This window comes from Triturus cristatus, chromosome 2_2 (genome assembly GCF_964204655.1).
Source record: "Triturus cristatus chromosome 2_2, aTriCri1.1, whole genome shotgun sequence".
Classification (NCBI taxonomy): domain Eukaryota; kingdom Metazoa; phylum Chordata; class Amphibia; order Caudata; family Salamandridae; genus Triturus; species Triturus cristatus.
This window is the reverse complement of record NC_140582.1, coordinates 896305668-896324194: the sequence shown is the minus strand read 5'-3', so window position 1 is coordinate 896324194 and position 18527 is coordinate 896305668. Positions and strand designations below refer to the sequence as shown.

The 18527-nt window shown below is 42.6% G+C and overlaps 1 protein-coding gene across 1 annotated transcript; it reads left to right on the top strand.

Annotated features, from left to right (window-relative positions):
• Window positions 1–7962: 7962 nt before the first annotated feature.
• LOC146862922 (uncharacterized) lies at window positions 7963–9075 on the top strand. The gene has a single exon (XM_085643124.1). It carries the CDS (start codon window positions 7963–7965, stop codon window positions 9073–9075), a length of 1113 nt encoding a protein of 370 aa, XP_085499250.1.
• Window positions 9076–18527: the final 9452 nt, after the last annotated feature.

The following is an 18527-nucleotide window of genomic DNA, read 5'->3' as shown; positions in this document are numbered from 1 at the left end:
CTGATTCATAGAGATTTGTGGTAGCCAGAAGTTTCTCGAGGGTCTCCCCCTGCTCCGTGTGTTCAAAGTGTACAGGGGCAGAATATGGGGGACCATCTGAATTATCAAAGATACAATTTTGTCCACAAGGGTGAATGTTAAAGTCGCCCATAACAATAACCTCAGGCCATGGATGTTTTGCTTGATAAGCGATTAAAAAGTCCTCTAGGCGTGATAAGAAATGATTTATACACTCACTATTGGGAGAATTATAAAAGTTAACTAGTAATAATTTCCCAGAATGTGGGCGAGATAGCTCCACTGCCAAACAATTATGGCAGCTCGCGTCAATCTGTTTTAATGAGCCATTCAAGTTTAGGGAAAAAAACATTACTAACCCTCCCTGTGCTCTACCATAGTGTGCCTGTTTAGCAGGGATAAAAAAATGTGTATACCCATCTATATAAAAATGATGGTCTGTGAACCATGTTTCCTGAAATGCCATAATGTCATAGGACTTTATCTCTTCCAGCCAGATCTTATCCTTACATTTACTTCTCAACCCCGCAATATTCCAACTCAAAATTTTACAGGTTAAGTTTGGGGGACAATGTTGACCACTGAGCTGTCTATAGCAGTTACCCTTTGTACCGCGGCCACCTCTGCCTCACTGGGGGCTGTATTAGCATCCCCCTGACCAGAATTAACCCCTTGAAGTCAGTCGCAGTCTTCCAGGCCAGAAAGCACATCAAACCTATTAGACAACGCTAAATTTTCCCCAAACCTCCGCTCCTTTTGTCCTCCATAATGCTGAATACTATCCCTTTCTGATTGTTTCCGGGACTCTGCTAATCTCAGGGCCAGGGCTTTGTGTTAAAGGTATATGGTAATTAGGTGTAATTATGATTGGTACGACAACCTACCTGTAAGCTCCTGTTATATAGTAGGGCATGTAAGCTTAGAGGCCCAGCAGATTTAATGCACTTAAGTGTGCACTGCTGTGTGGCCTGCTGTCATTTTAAAGGCAGCCTTACTTTGCAGGCTGCTTATAAAATTACATTACATGCAAATTTGACTTCAAATTAAAGTTGCTTCTAAAGTCTTAAACTAACTTATTTTTCTTACAAATAATTGAACTGTAAGGGAAGGGTGCCATGTAAGAATCAGCTGTCACATTTTAAGAGATGTTTTATATGCCTTGGTGAGGAAAAAACTGCCAATTTGATTTTCCCCCATTGTAAAACATTGGCTCGATAGGCTAATATGGGAATGCTTTAATAAAGTATAACTATTGACAGACGTGAGCTGGAAAAATCATTTAAAAACGTAAAAGAACAGTTAGGATACATTTAACCCCTTGCCAATGTTAGATGTATTATATCTATTCAAGAAAATAAGTTATAGAACTTGCTTTTCTGATTAACCACAATCCAGCCTTCCAGTAGCCTCTCTTGATTGGCCAGCCTTTGACACACTTGGCCAGACTGCTCTGATGAGATGTGAAGTAGCTCGCATAGAGGTAAAGGACATCTGGTGGGTGGAGATCTGCAGCTGCAGAGCAAAAATCAGGATGGGGGTGGAGTAGCCAAACTGGTCATCAAAGAAAGAATGACAGGACAGGAAATAGGCTCACCCCCACATCCTTCACACCCAGCCAGACTGGAGCCCAAGTAGTTGAATTAGTAGAGGGGCAGTGTTAAGGAATCCCAGCCATGCTAGTGAGTTGCCTAAGCGTCCAGGTGTAGTAAGGACTCCCTTAATACGTACATACATTGTTAAGTTAGCATAACCACGTTAGAGGTTAGAAAGCCATCTTGCTGCTTTTGCGCACGACACTGCGTTCACATGTTATTGCTTAAACAAACTGCTGACTCGAGTTTTGCCTCACACGAAAGCAATCTGTTGTTACCATCCCGAGCTCTGCGCAGCGACCTTGGTCTGTACATGATGTGACAAACAGTCTGGGTTGTTAGCCAATGCATGTTTTCTACTGTAGGTTGATCGACCCACTATTTAGCCATAACACACGAGCAGCTGCAAATACCTGAAAGTTGGTGCTTTTAATATCACGGACATCATGTTTATTATTCAGACCAAAGACGAGCCTTCCTGCGAGAAGACTCCTGATGCTCCTGTGATGTGATTTCACTAAGCTGATCTTTGAGGTATGGGGTCCCCTATTCAAGCCTAAGAGACCTTCTACTAGCCTAATAATAATATTAGCTTCTTAGTAAAGGGAAGGTGGTAGTATCCACTGTCATTATAACATGATCACCCCTTTTATATTCTATGGTATTGTAACGATGCTGATGGTTTTGATTTTAATCATTTGTCTGCTTGTATTAGCCAAAGTACTGCATCTTAGGACACGTGGTCTATAAAAATAAACTCTTTTTATTTACACCGTGTCTCTGTTGATTATTGTTGTGGACTGATGTGATAATAATATACGAACAGGTATTTCCGATTCCCACCATTCCTGAGAGTATACTGAGTCGCTTGTTCTGGGTTGTTTTTTCATTGGGACCGCCGAGCTAAATCTCGGATAACGAATGGGACCCTTATGCTAGCCGGATACTGGGTTCTGGGTTCTGAGGTGAGTTTCTGGTACACCACAATTCACTGAGGTCCTGGGGTTCTACGCATAGTTCTGTGTATAAGCAGAATCCCTGCAACATGGCGCACCTAACGTTTGGTCTATGAGTTGAAACGCCTTAGTAGTGCTTGTATTAGTCCACAATACCCTCATTCTTGTTTCCGGATAACAAGTCTGACGGATTTAAACCTACCTAGTTCTATTGATATAGGTTCCTTCAAGCTTGATCATTAAAAAGGTTATTGAACCCTTGTGCTACTGATAGCTTCGAGTGTAGTTTGTCCTAATGTCGATAGATATAGCGGCACATAGCGGTGCAGCTCTGAAACGTCATTTGACGCAGTATGGGGTGCCAGACACTGGCATGGACGTCATCTTTGGTGTAGGAGCCGATGCGGCATATCCATATGAGTTGTTCTACTCTTGGGTGACGATTCCGGCGGTGAGTGCGGTTGATAATACCTTCCATTCTTACACTGCAACTGCCGTGCCAGCGAACTATGTACCATATAGGACACAAGAAATACCAATATCTGCTTGGCAGCATCTTATTTGGTTTAATGGCGCCCTTCCCCATGTGGCTATACCGCCGAGAATGGGCCCTTTGTCAATTGCGGGGGCCACTTGGCCGGTACTAGCCGGATTTACGCCTCATCCCCGTTACCTCACAGTGACGGTGGCTGAGTTGCGTGTACTACACACTGCTCTTATATCAGTATATAGGGCATTGGTGCAGTATGTGTCGCGCAATATGCAGGCAGGGGCTCCTGCGGTTGCGGGACAACCTACTGATCACCATGCGGTGGTCATTAGTCCTGTTATGGTAAATTCTGTTATGGGCAAGCGCCCCCAAACGAGGGATGATTTTCCCTTTTGGCTTGCTGAAAAATTTGACCAGATAGAAGCGGTATACCCGAATACATCTCCTGTGGAGAAACACAGGATCCTTACCATTAGTTTGCCTAAAGACTTGGTCCCCAACGTAGAGGATTGTGTTAATTGGGGCAAGGTCTTTGCAGCGACGTACGCGCAGTGCTTTGGCACTCCGTCTATGATGATGCTGCCCTCCGTTATCAAACGTGTTCAAGAGAACCATGGTGCGGAGTCTGCGATAGAGTTAGGGATGCAGCTCCTCGGACAATTTGACCTGGTGGCTACCATGATAATGGGAAACCTTAAGGGTGATGCTTTGCAGTTCCAGGTTCGTAATGAACTAAAGCGAGTTGCTGAAGAGGATAAACCGCAGGAATTTGCGAAAATAATCGCTGAAGAAATTACAATCTCTGCTGGGCTTTCTGAATTTCGGCCGTACGTACATTCCTGATTATGCCCAGCGTATCAAGCCGCTTTACGCCTTGGTACAACCTTCGTTTTCGAAATCCAGCTGGCAGCTAGAACACTCTGCAATTTTACAGTCTTTACAGGCTGACCTTCTTGCTTCACAATACTTGCTGACACGTGATAACCGCACTAACCTGGTAATTAGAATAGTACCAGGCGCCGTGGGGTTCACGTATTTGACGTTTAATGAGGGCGATACAGTCCCCATTGCGTACAAATCCCATTTGTACACCTCTGCTGAATTACGTTTTTCCACGGTCGAAAAAGTTCTGACTGCTGTGCAGATGGCGATCCTCAAGGAACGCGCACTGTCGCATGGGAAACAGATTCTGGTTGTAACACCATATCCTGCGTTAGAAGCAGTGACTAAGGCAAGTGTACCAAATTCTAAAGCTTTGCATCCACGGTGGATACAATGGGCCACAACACTGACGTCGCCAGATGTCACTTACATCTTTGATGCCTCATTACAGACTCAGGAGTACTTGCAGTATGAATTCGTTCATCCGGCACCTCTGTCTTTGCGCCCGCTCGAAGAATACCATTGTGTCATATACACTGACGGGTCTGCGCAGCCCGCAATTGGATCAAAGCACGCTTATTCAGCGGCTTGCGCCATTGTCGTGGGTACATTCGTAAATGGTGAATTCCAATCTGATGCAGTGCATACGCAGTCATTGGGTGATTGTACCGCGCAATTAGCGGAGCTTCGGGCTCTGGTGCTTGCACTGGAGTTTGCTGATCCCCGAGTCACTACTCTTATAGTGAGTGACTCCTTCTACTGTGTCCAGTCCTACAATGACAATTTACACTTCTGGTCTCAGAATGATTATCGAGACACGAAAGGTAGCACAATTAGGCATAAAACGCTTTGGGTTCGAGTGGCAGACTTTAAAGAACGTCTCCCTCTCGTGAATGTTATTCACACTCTTGGTCACCAACGACTTGGTGTCCATGCTGTCGGCAACAGCTTAGCTGACGAGGCAGCAAAAACAGCAGTGGCTACATACTTAGTGGCAGCAGTTACAAGATCCAAAAGTAAGATTGATGATGACATCTTGGCAGCTATTGCTGCTACAGAGAAGGGAAGTGATTACCCGAAGGGTTTTCCCTCTCGTTATATTTATCATTTAAGTCCTGATAACGTCCCATTAGTGAGGATTAACGACGTTGGTGACAGAATTATTCCCAACGCGGACTGCAGACCAGCACTGATCCTAGCTGCGCACGAGGGGTTGGCGTCAGCCCACGCCGGTGTGTCAGCTACAATATCTCTGCTACAACAACGTTACTGGTGGTTTGGTTTATATAAACAAGCGCGCGCATATGTTCTTGATTGTGACATTTGCCAACAGATTAAACCTTCTACTGTTGCGCGCCCACCACAGACACAGCTGTACATCTCTAATAAGCCATTTGGTTGTGTTTATTTAGATCACTGCGGTCCTTTTTCTTCTGATACTGCGTACAAGTATATCTTGGTTGCAGTGGATTCGTGCACACGTTTTCTTTGGGTATGGCCACAAAGGAGTGCTGACTCACGGACTGTCATCAGGGATTTGCGTGTCTTTGTGGGAACTTTTGCGTGTGGTACCTTCCATTCTGATCAGGGCCCTGCGTTCGCCTCTAAGGCTTACAAGGAGGCTATGAGAAATTTGGGGGTCCTAGTCAAATTTTCGTCCCCCTACCGACCTGAGGGTAATAGTGTGGTGGAGCGAATGAACCGTGACTTAAAGCAATCATTGACAGCACGTGTTTTAGGCAGTGGCCGGAACTGGCTAGCCCATTTGTATAACGTCCAACGTGCACTTAATAATCTCCCTAGAAGGTCTCTGGGTGGGCGGACCCCGTACATGATGCTCTTCGGAATCAGAATGTTTGTTCCAGACCTTGATGGTCTAGACATGGCGGCGTCGACCGCACCCTTTGACGTAGATGATCACTGTGCTGTTTTGCAGACTCTACAAGAAGCCAGAGACTCTCTTTTGAAAGAACACTTGCCCTCCACATCTGTAGCTGAGGTTCAGATTCCGGTAGTTGGCTGGCTACCCCGAGTTGGAGACCTGGTCCGTGAGAAGGTGGAGAACAAGAAGGAGTTCGGCCCCTCTTATCGTGCACCAGTTCCAGTGCTTGGAGTGCAGGGTACAAGAACAGTCATTTTACCTCCACTTCCTGGTCGTAAAGAAAACAGGTACATCTCTATTGACAATGTCAAACTTCAGCGAGTGGCCGATACTTCTTAGTATGACTCCAGCAGTTTCATGCCAGACGATGCAAAGAAATTCAATGTTGGTTCCTGCTTCTAACACCTTGTCTGATGTTGCCATCGAGATGCAATCAGTTACTGATCCCTTGTTGATACCACCGGCTGGTGGTTTGCCCGAAGAAACTGAGTATGCTTATCCTACACGTGGTCCCTCGCCTGTTTTACAATCTACAGCACTTGGCCAGTCCCGTTTCTCCTTTGACACTAGCTCATTGCCCTCAACTCCCCCATCAAACATTGCTGTTTTTGTAAGCTGGTTTAAGAGACATTTTTTGATTGCCCCTTGGACATACATCTGGTTGCTGCTTTTCAGTATTTTTTTGTTTATGTCCATTGGATTTGTTATAGTTTTTTTCCCTTTGGTGGATGGCCACTATCTCAAAGAGAGATCGACAATTAGACTTATCAATGGAACTTTGGCCCCCCACTCCTCGTCCCACATCATGAAAAGGGACCAGACTTTTGTGAATATTACTGCCTGGCCCGTCATGGATGGAATCGCATGGGATGCTGTTAAATTTCAAATTCATGGGCCTACAGAGGTCATTAATGTACCTAATGTATTTCGTGTTTCTATGGGTGATGTAGTTAAACAGAACATACGTTCTGATGATTGGGATGTACACGCCATTGAGGCACTGTTTTCAGATTTGAAATATTATGCCGCTTTTGATGCTGAGGATTTGTATGAAAATGCGGCTAATTATGCAGAACAGTATTGTTTTCAGCATTATGGCAATCACTTCCTGCATAAAGCGAATACATTTAGAAATTTTGTAAATTTTACCCAATGGGAACACTGTCCCACCCCCTCTTTTGGCAGTTCACATACATTAGTTGATAAGTATACTTATTTTACTGATTTCAGTGTTTCAGCCCCGGCATCCTTTTATTTTAAAGTTAAGCCTGAGTCTGCCTCAAAGGTTAGACTGACACACACCAAATTGCTTTATTCTAAGTCCTTTATGGATGAGTTGTCAATCAAAGGTTATGATCTATGGAAGGCTACTATTGATCTTAAGTCGGTTTGGGGTTCCAAACCGTGGCAGGTTCAGGGAACTGAAGCTTTACACCATGCCTGTCTAGTACCAAATCATATGTTGTTTTTAAATTCAACCATCTTCCAAACCACCTGTTTCGGATTGGCCACTTCTAAAAAACTAAATTCGCCTCTGTGCCGGATCTGGGCGCTTACCCAAATTGGGATAATCACACAGATCTGTCCCTTCCTGCTTTGCAGTCATTAGTTTCTAATTCATCTTTCAATATTTCGAAATTTAGTAGTGAGGGATGGTTAATTTGGCAAAGCAGTTCTGATACCTGTCAACGTCGTTTTCTAGGACTGAAGCCGGGGTATACCCAGGAACGCGTAGACCCACGGTTTGAGTCGTCGCATACAGTAACTACATACTCTGTAGGGAAATTATGTCAGTCCTGGCTGCGACATTCCACCTTGGCATCTGTCAAAGTTCATTTATCAAAATTACATGACAAAATAGATTTGAATGATTTTGTTAAAGGTCCTGTGGATGGCAGATCCAAAAGATGGGTGTATGCTATTTACAACGAAGTATGGAAATTGTCGCAAATTGAGGCAGCTTCACGATTGAGAGCTATTGATCAAGCTAATATGGAAAAAGTATTAGCAGTTATTGATAACAGCATTAGCACTCTTTCTTCTCGAATTTATACATTAGATAATATTGTTTCTTCAATTGTTGATATTGTGCATGATGATATGTCAGTATTGTATCATGGTCAAAACCAGTTGCGTTCTGTTATGCAGTTTGCATGGACATTACAAACGTTGAAGGCAGGGAGGGTCCCCTGGGACTATCTGAATACAACATCATTATTTCTTCCCTTTAACCTTACTGACAAACAACAGTTCATGTCCATGAAAGATGCTTCATATTCCTTGTTACATATTGAAAAGTTGGAACCGTTGCCTTTCTCTGTGGCGGAATTGGATTCTGCAGTGTGGTTATTACATGGGTTGATAACTCTCCCGTTCGCCCTTTTTAAGTTTACCTCTTGTATGAAACACTATGCTCTGGGTAGATATGAACAGCTGGGTACCGCTTTCATACATGAGGTCTGGTCCCTCCCTTTTACGTATAGATGTACAAGAGATGGTACTGAGGTTTATCTGAAAGGTGAGGAGTGTACTGCGACACCTGATCATTCTGTATTATGTCGGCACATTCAGTTGCATGGTGCGTGTAATGTGAACGCCCCGAATTTGGCCTGCGTCCTCAAAGGTATCCCTGTACCAGTGATTACACCATCTTTCACGCTGCTTGCAAACGGTAGTTATTTACTTTTAAATAATGAAGCTTGCTGCGGGATGTTAGTCGGAATCCCATATATAGTAACTGTATCGCAGAGGGTTGTCTGCTGCAATAATGTTCTGTTTCCTCCCCCGCATGGGCGGCTGGATGCTTCCATCTGGCCTTCGATTCCAACCTTGAAAGCAGAGTTCAACGGGATGAGCAGAATAAGAGCGCTATTGTCCCAAAAGGAGGTGCCATTGACGTCCTCCCGGGAAACATTTGTCCTTCACGTAGCAAATACGCGCACTGAGGTACAGGCGCTTTTGAATACTGACCTCCCCCTGCATTTTGGAGCTTTGATCCAAACAATTTTCAATGCCTCGTCCACGACTGGCCTGGCTCATTTTTTTAAACTTGTGGGCTCGGGCCTCGTGACCTCTTTCCAAACTATTTTTGGTGTGATTCCGGCATTTTTTCATTCTATTTTCTCGAGCGTCTTTGGAGGTGTCCCGTTAATTCTGGCGCTAGTGGCAGGTGTGCTACTTTTACTTTTCATCCTACGGAATGGCTGCTCTTTCTGTGCCACACGACAGCCTGTCCCGTCTGCGGCTTCTTCGTGACAGGATGCTTGAATACTATGGCGTCCTGCCATTGGCGACTTTGAGCCTGGCATATGGATTATCCTTCCGGTATTCCTACTTCACCTGCGTGCAACCTGTCTTCCACTGCCTAGATTGTCCCTTTGAATGGCCTATGGATTTGTGCTTAACCAACATGGTGTCTCCGGACCCGGATTATGATCGACTGATGAGGCCCTTAGTGTCTCACGAGTTCGCCTGTTCTGGTGTTCGGATTATGGCCTGCGGTGCGGCGCATGGGGTCCTGGGTAATTGGGACATCGCGAGAGCGGCATATGACTTCTTGGATATGAGTTATTTGGAAGTACACGCTGGTTGCCCTCTGATGGTGCTAGAGGCTCCGCTAATGGAAGAACATGTATGTTCCTTTTCTTTGATTAACTGGATGGCTGAAACCTTCAGTGGCCGTGCCAATGATTTTCTGCTGGAAGCAGTGGCCACATATGCTGCATATACATTCATGGATTGAGTGAACTGTCGTCCACTGTGTTTTCCTCACGTGTCTTGAACAGTCCCTGTGCGTCTGCACTTCTGCCCGGTGAGGCATTTTTTCATTTTTTTCACCCCCCACTGCGCGTTTGAGGTTTTTTGTTTTTTCTTTCCACTTTTGGTTTTTTCATTCTCGGACTTTGCCTGAACCGAACCTTGTTTTTTAAATTGAATATGCCTTGTTCTGCTCTGTCGCACTTGAACTCTGCGTTCTCTCTTTTTTTGCATACTAAGTAGTGCTTCGATCAAGGGGGCATGTAGTAAGGACTCCCTTAATACGTACATACATTGTTAAGTTAGCATAACCACGTTAGAGGTTAGAAAGCCATCTTGCTGCTTTTGCGCACGACACTGCGTTCACATGTTATTGCTTAAACAAACTGCTGACTCGAGTTTTGCCTCACACGAAAGCAATCTGTTGTTACCATCCCGAGCTCTGCTCAGCGACCTTGGTCTGTACATGATGTGACAAACAGTCTGGGTTCTTAGACAATGCATGTTTTCTACTGTAGGTTGATCGACCCACTATTTAGCCATAACACACGAGCAGCTGCAAATACCTGAAAGTTGGTGCTTTTAATATCACAGACATCATGTTTATTATTCAGACCGAAGACGAGCCTTCCTGCGAGAAGACTCCTGATGCTCCTGTGATGTGATTTCACTAAGCTGATCTTTGAGGTATGGGGTCCCCTATTCAAGCCTAAGAGACCTTCTACTAGCCTAATAATAATATTAGCTTCTTAGTAAAGGGAAGGTGGTAGTATCCACTGTCATTATAACATGATCACCCCTTTTATATTCTATGGTATTGTAACGATGCTGATGGTTTTGATTTTAATCATTTGTCTGCTTGTATTAGCCAAAGTACTGCATCTTAGGACACGTGGTCTATAAAAATAAACTCTTTTTATTTACACCGTGTCTCTGTTGATTATTGTTGTGGACTGATGTGATAATAATATACGAACAGGTATTTCCGATTCCCACCATTCCTGAGAGTATACTGAGTCGCTTGTTCTGGGTTGTCTTTTCATTGGGACCGCCGAGCTAAATCTCGGATAACGAATGGGACCCTTATGCTAGCCGGATACTGGGTTCTGGGTTCTGAGGTGAGTTTCTGGTACACCACAATTCACTGAGGTCCTGGGGTTCTACGCATAGTTCTGTGTATAAGCAGAATCCCTGCAACACAGGAGAGAGCTTCTCCATTTTGGATTTTAAACAAACAGTTCTTTCTGGTACAAGAATATACCACACTGTCATACTTCTGGGTAGGACCCTGTACCCCATGGTCAGAGGTGCTCACCCTGCTTGTCACCCAAGAACACTGGAAAATATGGGAGAACTGCCCAGCAACTCAGATCCCTGCCTGAAAGTACAGGAAAAAGAAGGACTGCCTTACTGGAATCCTGGCCTGCGCCAAGAGGATTGCACTCTGAATGACTGTACCAGCTGTACACTGTGGAACTACAGCCCTAAGGACTTTGACTTGCTTCAAAAAGTGAAGGAGTGGACTCCCTGAAAGTAACAGGTTAAAAGAGCTCCACTGGCGTCTTCTCCAGCAAGAAGAAACTGGCTGACCTCCTTCAGCTAGACTTTAAAGGACTTTGCCAGGAGCATTATGGGAGATGTAGTTCCAGTATCCCGAGGAGCAACTCAGAGCTTCTGGAACCTTGGATTGGTGTTGTGGACACTTTGGAACCCAAAAAGACCTTGTGGGAGAAGATCCAGATTTTTTAAAAGAGTTGGAACATGTTTGTCAAAAAGCTCCATAAGTTGACCGATCCGTCGTCAAGAGTCAAGCTGGTGACTTCGATCTGCGACTCAGCCTAAGATTCAGGTTTGCTCTGCAGAAGCTCAGGAGCATATCATCATCAAAGATACTTCCTAGAGTTGACCGATGCATCGAGCTGAGCCATGCCGCTACCTTCAAACTTACAGTTGGCCTGATGAGAAGCCTCACTCCATGTCGAGAGAAAAAGCTCCAAAAAAGTGACTAAGTCAGAAGGTAAAAACTTGACTGGGCCCTACAGCTAAGTGTATCTGACCCGCGCTTTTCCGCTGTTGGTCTGAAACCTTGACTTTGTCCTGATCAAGCGTGACCAAATATTCCAATGTGGCGCTTTTGGTTTTTAGGCACGAGAAAGTGTTTTTTCTTTAAAAATTCAGATCTTGTCAGTGCTCAATACGTACTCGCTTCTAGTTCCGGTACTCTCGGGAGCAGAATGTCGAGAATTGCCCAATACTCCCTACAGGCCTTTCCACGAACACCCAATTGCACAGGAGGTCGCGTGTACCCTGCCGGGGGAAAAGGAGTAGGGGACAGAGAAGAGACTGCCTTGCTTGTCTTCGGTTCTCCACTCTCTCACTTTCTTTCACTTGTATGCAATTTGCTTTTCTCTCTACTCTCTAAGTGGGTGAACTGGAAAACAAATGATATCATTAATACCTCCTAAAATCTCCCTCCTTGGCTCTCTCTGAACTGTTTGCTAAACTCTGGCTTCCTTATTCTCTAAGCCTAAGGTGTTAGCTCCTCATTGTAAGTTTAATTGATCATAAATTAAATGAAGTGAAGTTTTAATTGACTTTTCCTTTTTTACAGGCGTTCTATACTCCACAGGGTAGAAGACTTGTATTGCGGTAAGTATTTCCCTAGACTACTGTAACTCACTCTTGTTTAGCGTAAACATATCAATACTCTTATGCACACTATACTCTTTTCTCCAGCAGGAGAATACTTGCGGTTTGATGTCTCAGCCGGAAAACGCTGTTCCCAGGGATTCATCCGAACCCGCTGTGAGAAGACGGCCACCTCAGAACTGCTCGGGACTCTGGTAAGTATGCGGGCTATAAAGTGAATATTTAATATGCACGGGGAACTGCCTCACTAACTGACCGATGAGGGAAATGAAACGGACCTCTAACCTGCGCCTAAAACTGGCAAAAACGCCCGGACTAAACCTGACTGAATACAAATGTGCACAAGGTGTTTCCTCATCAAAAGTGTTGGTGAAATGTGCTGCTTGGAATGCTGCCGCTGCACTTCACACCTGGTCCTGTCCTTGCACTCGCGACCAGACGTGAGAGACTAGACCAGCGATTGCACTGGCATGCCTCCATTTCAGGCGTGCCTGTCCACTTGCTTGGCATTTAGTCACAATAACCAGAGGTCTCTAGTAGATTGATACACAGTTCGGGAATTGTTTGACTGGTGTTTCAAATATGCAGGGCAGCACATGGCTTCCTGCAACCCAAGCCCTGACAGATCTCCAGTTTCCTACATTGGATGTTTGTTGTTTTAGTGTGGTGTCATTTTAGTCATAAAAATATTTCCTATTTTTATAAATGAGTGTTACACACCTGTCTCCTAAGTTAAGCCTTCCTGAATGCAGCCAGCTACCAAGGGTTGAGCAAGAGAAACTTTATTGAGACCTTGACTGGACCCTATATTGTCATTGTGGCTTTATTGCTTGTAGTAGGTACTTGCCAACACATACTTATAAACCACGTCCCAATAAACATTAAGCAGTGGATAGAGGCACTCTTTTGTTTTTCTTGGCTGTGCTTTCTCCAGCAAACATTATGGCATGTGTAGAGACGAGGGCCTGATTCACAAATGTTGCCTACACTTTTGAGTAAGTTCACTCATTATTAGCTTTTCTCAAAATCAGAGTGTAAATTACTCTTGTGAAGTAAATTTACACTCAGATTTGGTAAGCAGCCAAAAAGTAGTAAACTTACTCAAAAAAGTAAATTACTCAAAGTACATAGCCGGCAGGCACTTCAATGTGGTAGAAACATGTAAAATACATTTTTGGAATGAATTTACACTCAGATTTTGTGAATAGCCAAAAAGTAAACTTAAACAAAAGTATAAATTACTCAAAAGGTGTAAATTACCTTTTTCAACTAAGATGGATGTATTTATTCAGGAGTTGTGGCATTTCTGTCTGCAGTGCACACAGCAAGGGTGTGCACAAGTGCACAAGTAGGGTTGTGCCCGTTACTGTAAAACAGCGCAGTAGCTTGTATAGCTATTATTTATATAATTAAAATTCCTGTTTAAAAGGCATAACTGGCCTTGTGCATGATTGGTTGGTAAAATAAAATTTAAAGGAGGGCTAAAGTCAGATAAAAATCAACCAGCACATTTTCGAAAATATGGCAGGATATTGCCCTGCGAAAGTAGCATTTCCTTTCCAAATCGGAGTAATGGCAGGGGTTCTATAAACATCTGTGTGTCAATCAGTGTCATGAACATTCTAAGTTTGTGGAAAGATTATTGGCAGTGGAGTTTTATCTTATTAAAAGTTATTTTCCATATACCACTTACAAATGACTTTAAGAGAGAAAATAGAAAAATAATATCCTGAAAGCTGGAGTTTTTCTTACATTCAAAATAACTTGCTTTTAAAATAACAAAAACAAAACTTTTGGGCGTGTATCAACTAATTCTAATGTTCTTTCTTTGAACAGAACGCTACCAGCCTCCTCATAACAGCGACTCCATCTGCCAAGATATTCGTGTTGCCAGCTAAAAATGAGCCGCCTGACAGCGAAATCCAGCTAATAACTATTTTCCACCTGTCCATCTTGTCCAATCCTTCCTGTTTGACTCATCTTGTCTACCCTTGCCAAGTAGTCTACAAAAGCATCTTGTCAGTGAAGGTCAGGGCTTCACACAATCAGATCGAAACCTGCAGCAAAGTTCAATGTTTAATATTGTGAAAGGGGTATGTAAGTAAAGTGCATAATGTACTTCCACCTGCAACCTTGCTGATAATCTTGAAAACGACGTGAATAAGAGTTCTCCTGGAAATGTAAATCCTTAAAAGTATAGATTCATTTGTGCTGTGTATGTTTCTCGAATAGACATGATAATGAATGTGGTTTATACTGTACCTCCTGTGCTTGCCCAATGACTTACCCGGAACAGAAAGTTTAGGATTTCCTTACATCACAGTGCAATCACACTCAGTGAATAAGCATCAAATTAATATTTAATTCTACATACTATAGGGGAAAAGTGGGATTACCACATCCTTGGGTAGATGCAGGTGCAAAGAAGATAAGGATTGATGTGCACTGATGGAAGTGGCACTACCATTTCGGTCGACAATATTCCAGACATCCAATGTATGCAACTATGACATATTTCATAACATAGCAAACCACATCTTCAGGCTCCTGCACCACTCACATCTTTCGTATACACCAAAGGACAACCTAGTTACAGACATCCAGGGGAACCAGAAACACAACGCTGGAGCCAGTGTTTATCATTTATTTTCTTGTGGGCCGAAGGGATTTTGCATGAAAGCATTTATCTTTGCCCACAATTGGCTACCTATTCACATTTATAGTTTGCATTCTAATAATGTTGTTTCTGACCAAGACCCGCACAGGGTTTACTGCTGGACTCTGATCTCCAGGTAAGAGATCTCCAGGTAAGAACCAACAGACCTCCAGCGATTATGGGGCAGAATCACAAAGGTACATTCAGAGGTAAAGTTGCATCCATCCCACCCAGACAGGTATGCCATACTGCTATGGATGCTTTTAACTCACTTGAAAGAAGTGTATATCATTGTTATAACTCAACACTTCATTAATATATCTTGTTTGGATGGTGTTCAGAAAAAATTTTGGATACAAAAATATTGTGGGAGTAAATAAGGTGTCAAGAACATCGAGGACAAAAATGTGGGTATGTAAGTTTCTATAGGTAAGCAAAGTTTTACAACATATAACTTCACATATTTGCACCTTCATGATATATATATCTTCAAGGTACGTAGATGTGGTGCTAAGAATAGTAAATCTATACTTACCTATTTGTACTTAACGTCTCAATATGTTGGTCCTTTATATTTCTGAAACAATAATCTGTCCACACAACATTTGTGGTTCCAATATTCTGTCATTGATCCATTTCCATTGCTGGCAGTCATACAGTGGTATGCCCTTTGTCACATTAACTAGCATTCCGTCATGCCATTTCAATATTTACCAATAAATAACATCTTCTCTCAATAGCTGTCACCCAGGTGAGGGATCTTTGGATTGTGTGCCCTAGAGAGCACTCTGTGTAACAATAGCATGTTACAATACCATCATACTACTTTTTTTGGTATCGTTCCTTTCTATATATCTGTCACTTTTGACCGCTACAGTGATACAATGTTTGACACACACCTGATCCACACATTAGATGACATCAGAGTCAAGCATGCATTCAGCCCCTACCATCCATAGATGAAGTAACTCTGTGACCAGATTACATTTGCTATTATCTCATCATCAAACAGTATTTGCATAGCACTGCACAGTCACCCCTAGGGGTATCTGGGCACTGTGTCTCAGTTGAAGAGCCAGGTGTGGAGTCTCTTTCTGAAGTCTGCCAGTGAGGGGGCTGAATGAAGCTGGAGGGGATGGTCGTTACAGGTCTTGGGTGCGATGTAGGAGAAGGAACGGCCACCGCTGCGGCTGCGATGGATGCGAGGTGTGTGTGTGTGATGGCAAATGAAGAGGAGGAGGTGCCTAGAAGGCTGGTGGAAGTACAGTTGATGGTTAATGTAGGCATGTCTTAGGTCATGGAAGGCTTAGTAGGCACCTAGTTGTTAGTTATATCCCGCTTTGGCATTTCTAACAAGTGTTTCTCCATTTAGCTACTTCTCCATATAAAAGGAATGGTCCATATATCTCTTTTACATTTATCAGCCTTGACACCAACTGTCATCTATCACACTTTTCCTTAGTCTCATTGTCACAATACTGAAGTTTAATCCTTTCTTCCAGCTGCTGGATCAAGGGACATAGCCACTACCAATTTTGAGAACGCTTGTTCAGTACACTTATTCAGCAGGTGTTCAGCAACTGATATCCAAGGATCCATCTACAAAGGAAGTATGAGTGGAAGAGCAGGTAAGACATTATTATATCTCATTAGTCTGGACACAAATACATTAGGTTGCCAAGCTAGTATGATGTCAGGTACATCTTTGGCACATGGGTCTGTCTCAAGTTGAAGGCCAATTTTTGTACATCAGGCAACTGGGGATCAACAACAACCTAAAATGTTTACCAACAAATAATTTGAAAAACCCACCTGCACTTTAATAACCCACAAACTCTGTGGTAAATGTTTATTTCGGAAATGTCATTCCTTTAAACATAAACTCTATAAAAACATTTCATTTCACAATATAATCCATCACTTTAGACAAAACCTATAAAATATAAAGCCAAATGAGAAAAATACAATGGGCAAAATATCAATTAGCATTTCATCACCAAGCAGCACCCTTCCTTTACTGGCTGCTATAATGTATGAAGTGCTAGTGGAGTCACTGTATTCTGAAAATACTTAATTTGTTTACATAATTATTAAAATCACCTAGACATTAAATTATATACAAATGCTATATAATTTTATGTCTAGATGATTTTAAGAATTAGGTAAAATTATTGAGTATTTTCAAAATGCAGTGACTGCACTACTGCAGAACTCCATACTAGGAAATAAGTATACTTTTAGCACTTGACTCTAACAGTAGCAAGGTTTACTCGGGGAGAGGTTGTTGTCTAGAGACACAGAATCAAAGCTCAACAAAAATATCATTACATCAATAGACTGACAACATTCAGGTACACAACAAACAAACCAATAACTCAGTAATCAAAATCTATTTAAATAGGTGTCAGCCTTCACTATAAGATGAAACCTGCACACAACTGAGTTCCTATTAATCTATACAAATAACTCCAATATACCATTAAAATGCTTGACTGTCTTCCCACTGATCATTAACCATTACCCCCGTTTTAGTACAATGAGTGAAATCCTTTGGTTTTTTCATTGAATCAATCTCAACCTGACAAGACACATCAATAAGCTAAGTAAATCAGCACCATACATAAAGTAGTAGGATTATGTTCCATGAAATACTGAGCCCAGGTCAGAACCATATCTGCACATATATGGCACTGGCCCTCTCTACTGGCATACTTTCTAGCTTCCTAATACATTTCACACACATTTGCAAAGAAATCTGTGTGAGTTTAACCCAGGTTCTCTATTCATATGGTATACTTCCACTACAAAATGCTATGCTTTGACTTACTTTTAAACTATTCCTACTGTGTTTATGTTCTGTGTAGTACAGCACACATGCAGAGACAGAAACGTTTGTAAAAAAATGATATATTTTTCTTATTTCCACCTATCTCAAGGAAGAATAATGTTGAGGCACAATGCCCAGTCTACAAATGTTAGCATTTAGGGCTTTCTGTCAAAAACCATGGAACGTCCCTTAATGAAAAGTAATGTAAAGGAGTGCAAGGTACTATTCTTTTATCACTTTTGATACTTTTACAATGCAAAAGAAACATTTCTGCTGGAGAGTAATTCCCAAATTAATGCTAGTTTGCATCACTTTTGGAGACTTTACAATGGTGCAAAGTGTTCATAAATATGGACATTTGTGCGATTGGTCCACTCATTGCTAATGTAGGAAAAAACAACAGACCATATCCTGCCAATACTTAACTGCACTGGCTACCTCTAGAAGCCAACATCGATTTCAAGATTGCCTGTATTACTCACAAAGGCATCCACGCCGGTCTCCCATCTTACCTCAAAGACAAACTCTGAATATCAGAGGGCAAAAGATCTACAAAACGAAACAACAATCTCCTTCTCAAAATCTCTAAAATGAGGAATAGCAAAATAGTTAACCAAGACTTCTCTTGCCTGGCCTCTACCCTTTGTAATTCAATTCATAATGCCCTTAGAAAGAAACCAGAACTCCTATTGTTCAGGGAAGAAGTGTTGTGACCTACAAAGGTTGTATGAGAGATCTAGAGGAGTGGGCACCAAGATTAATCCACACCCGCCTCCAAATAAGAAATTTGGGCAGATGTTTGCATGAACTCAAACGTAT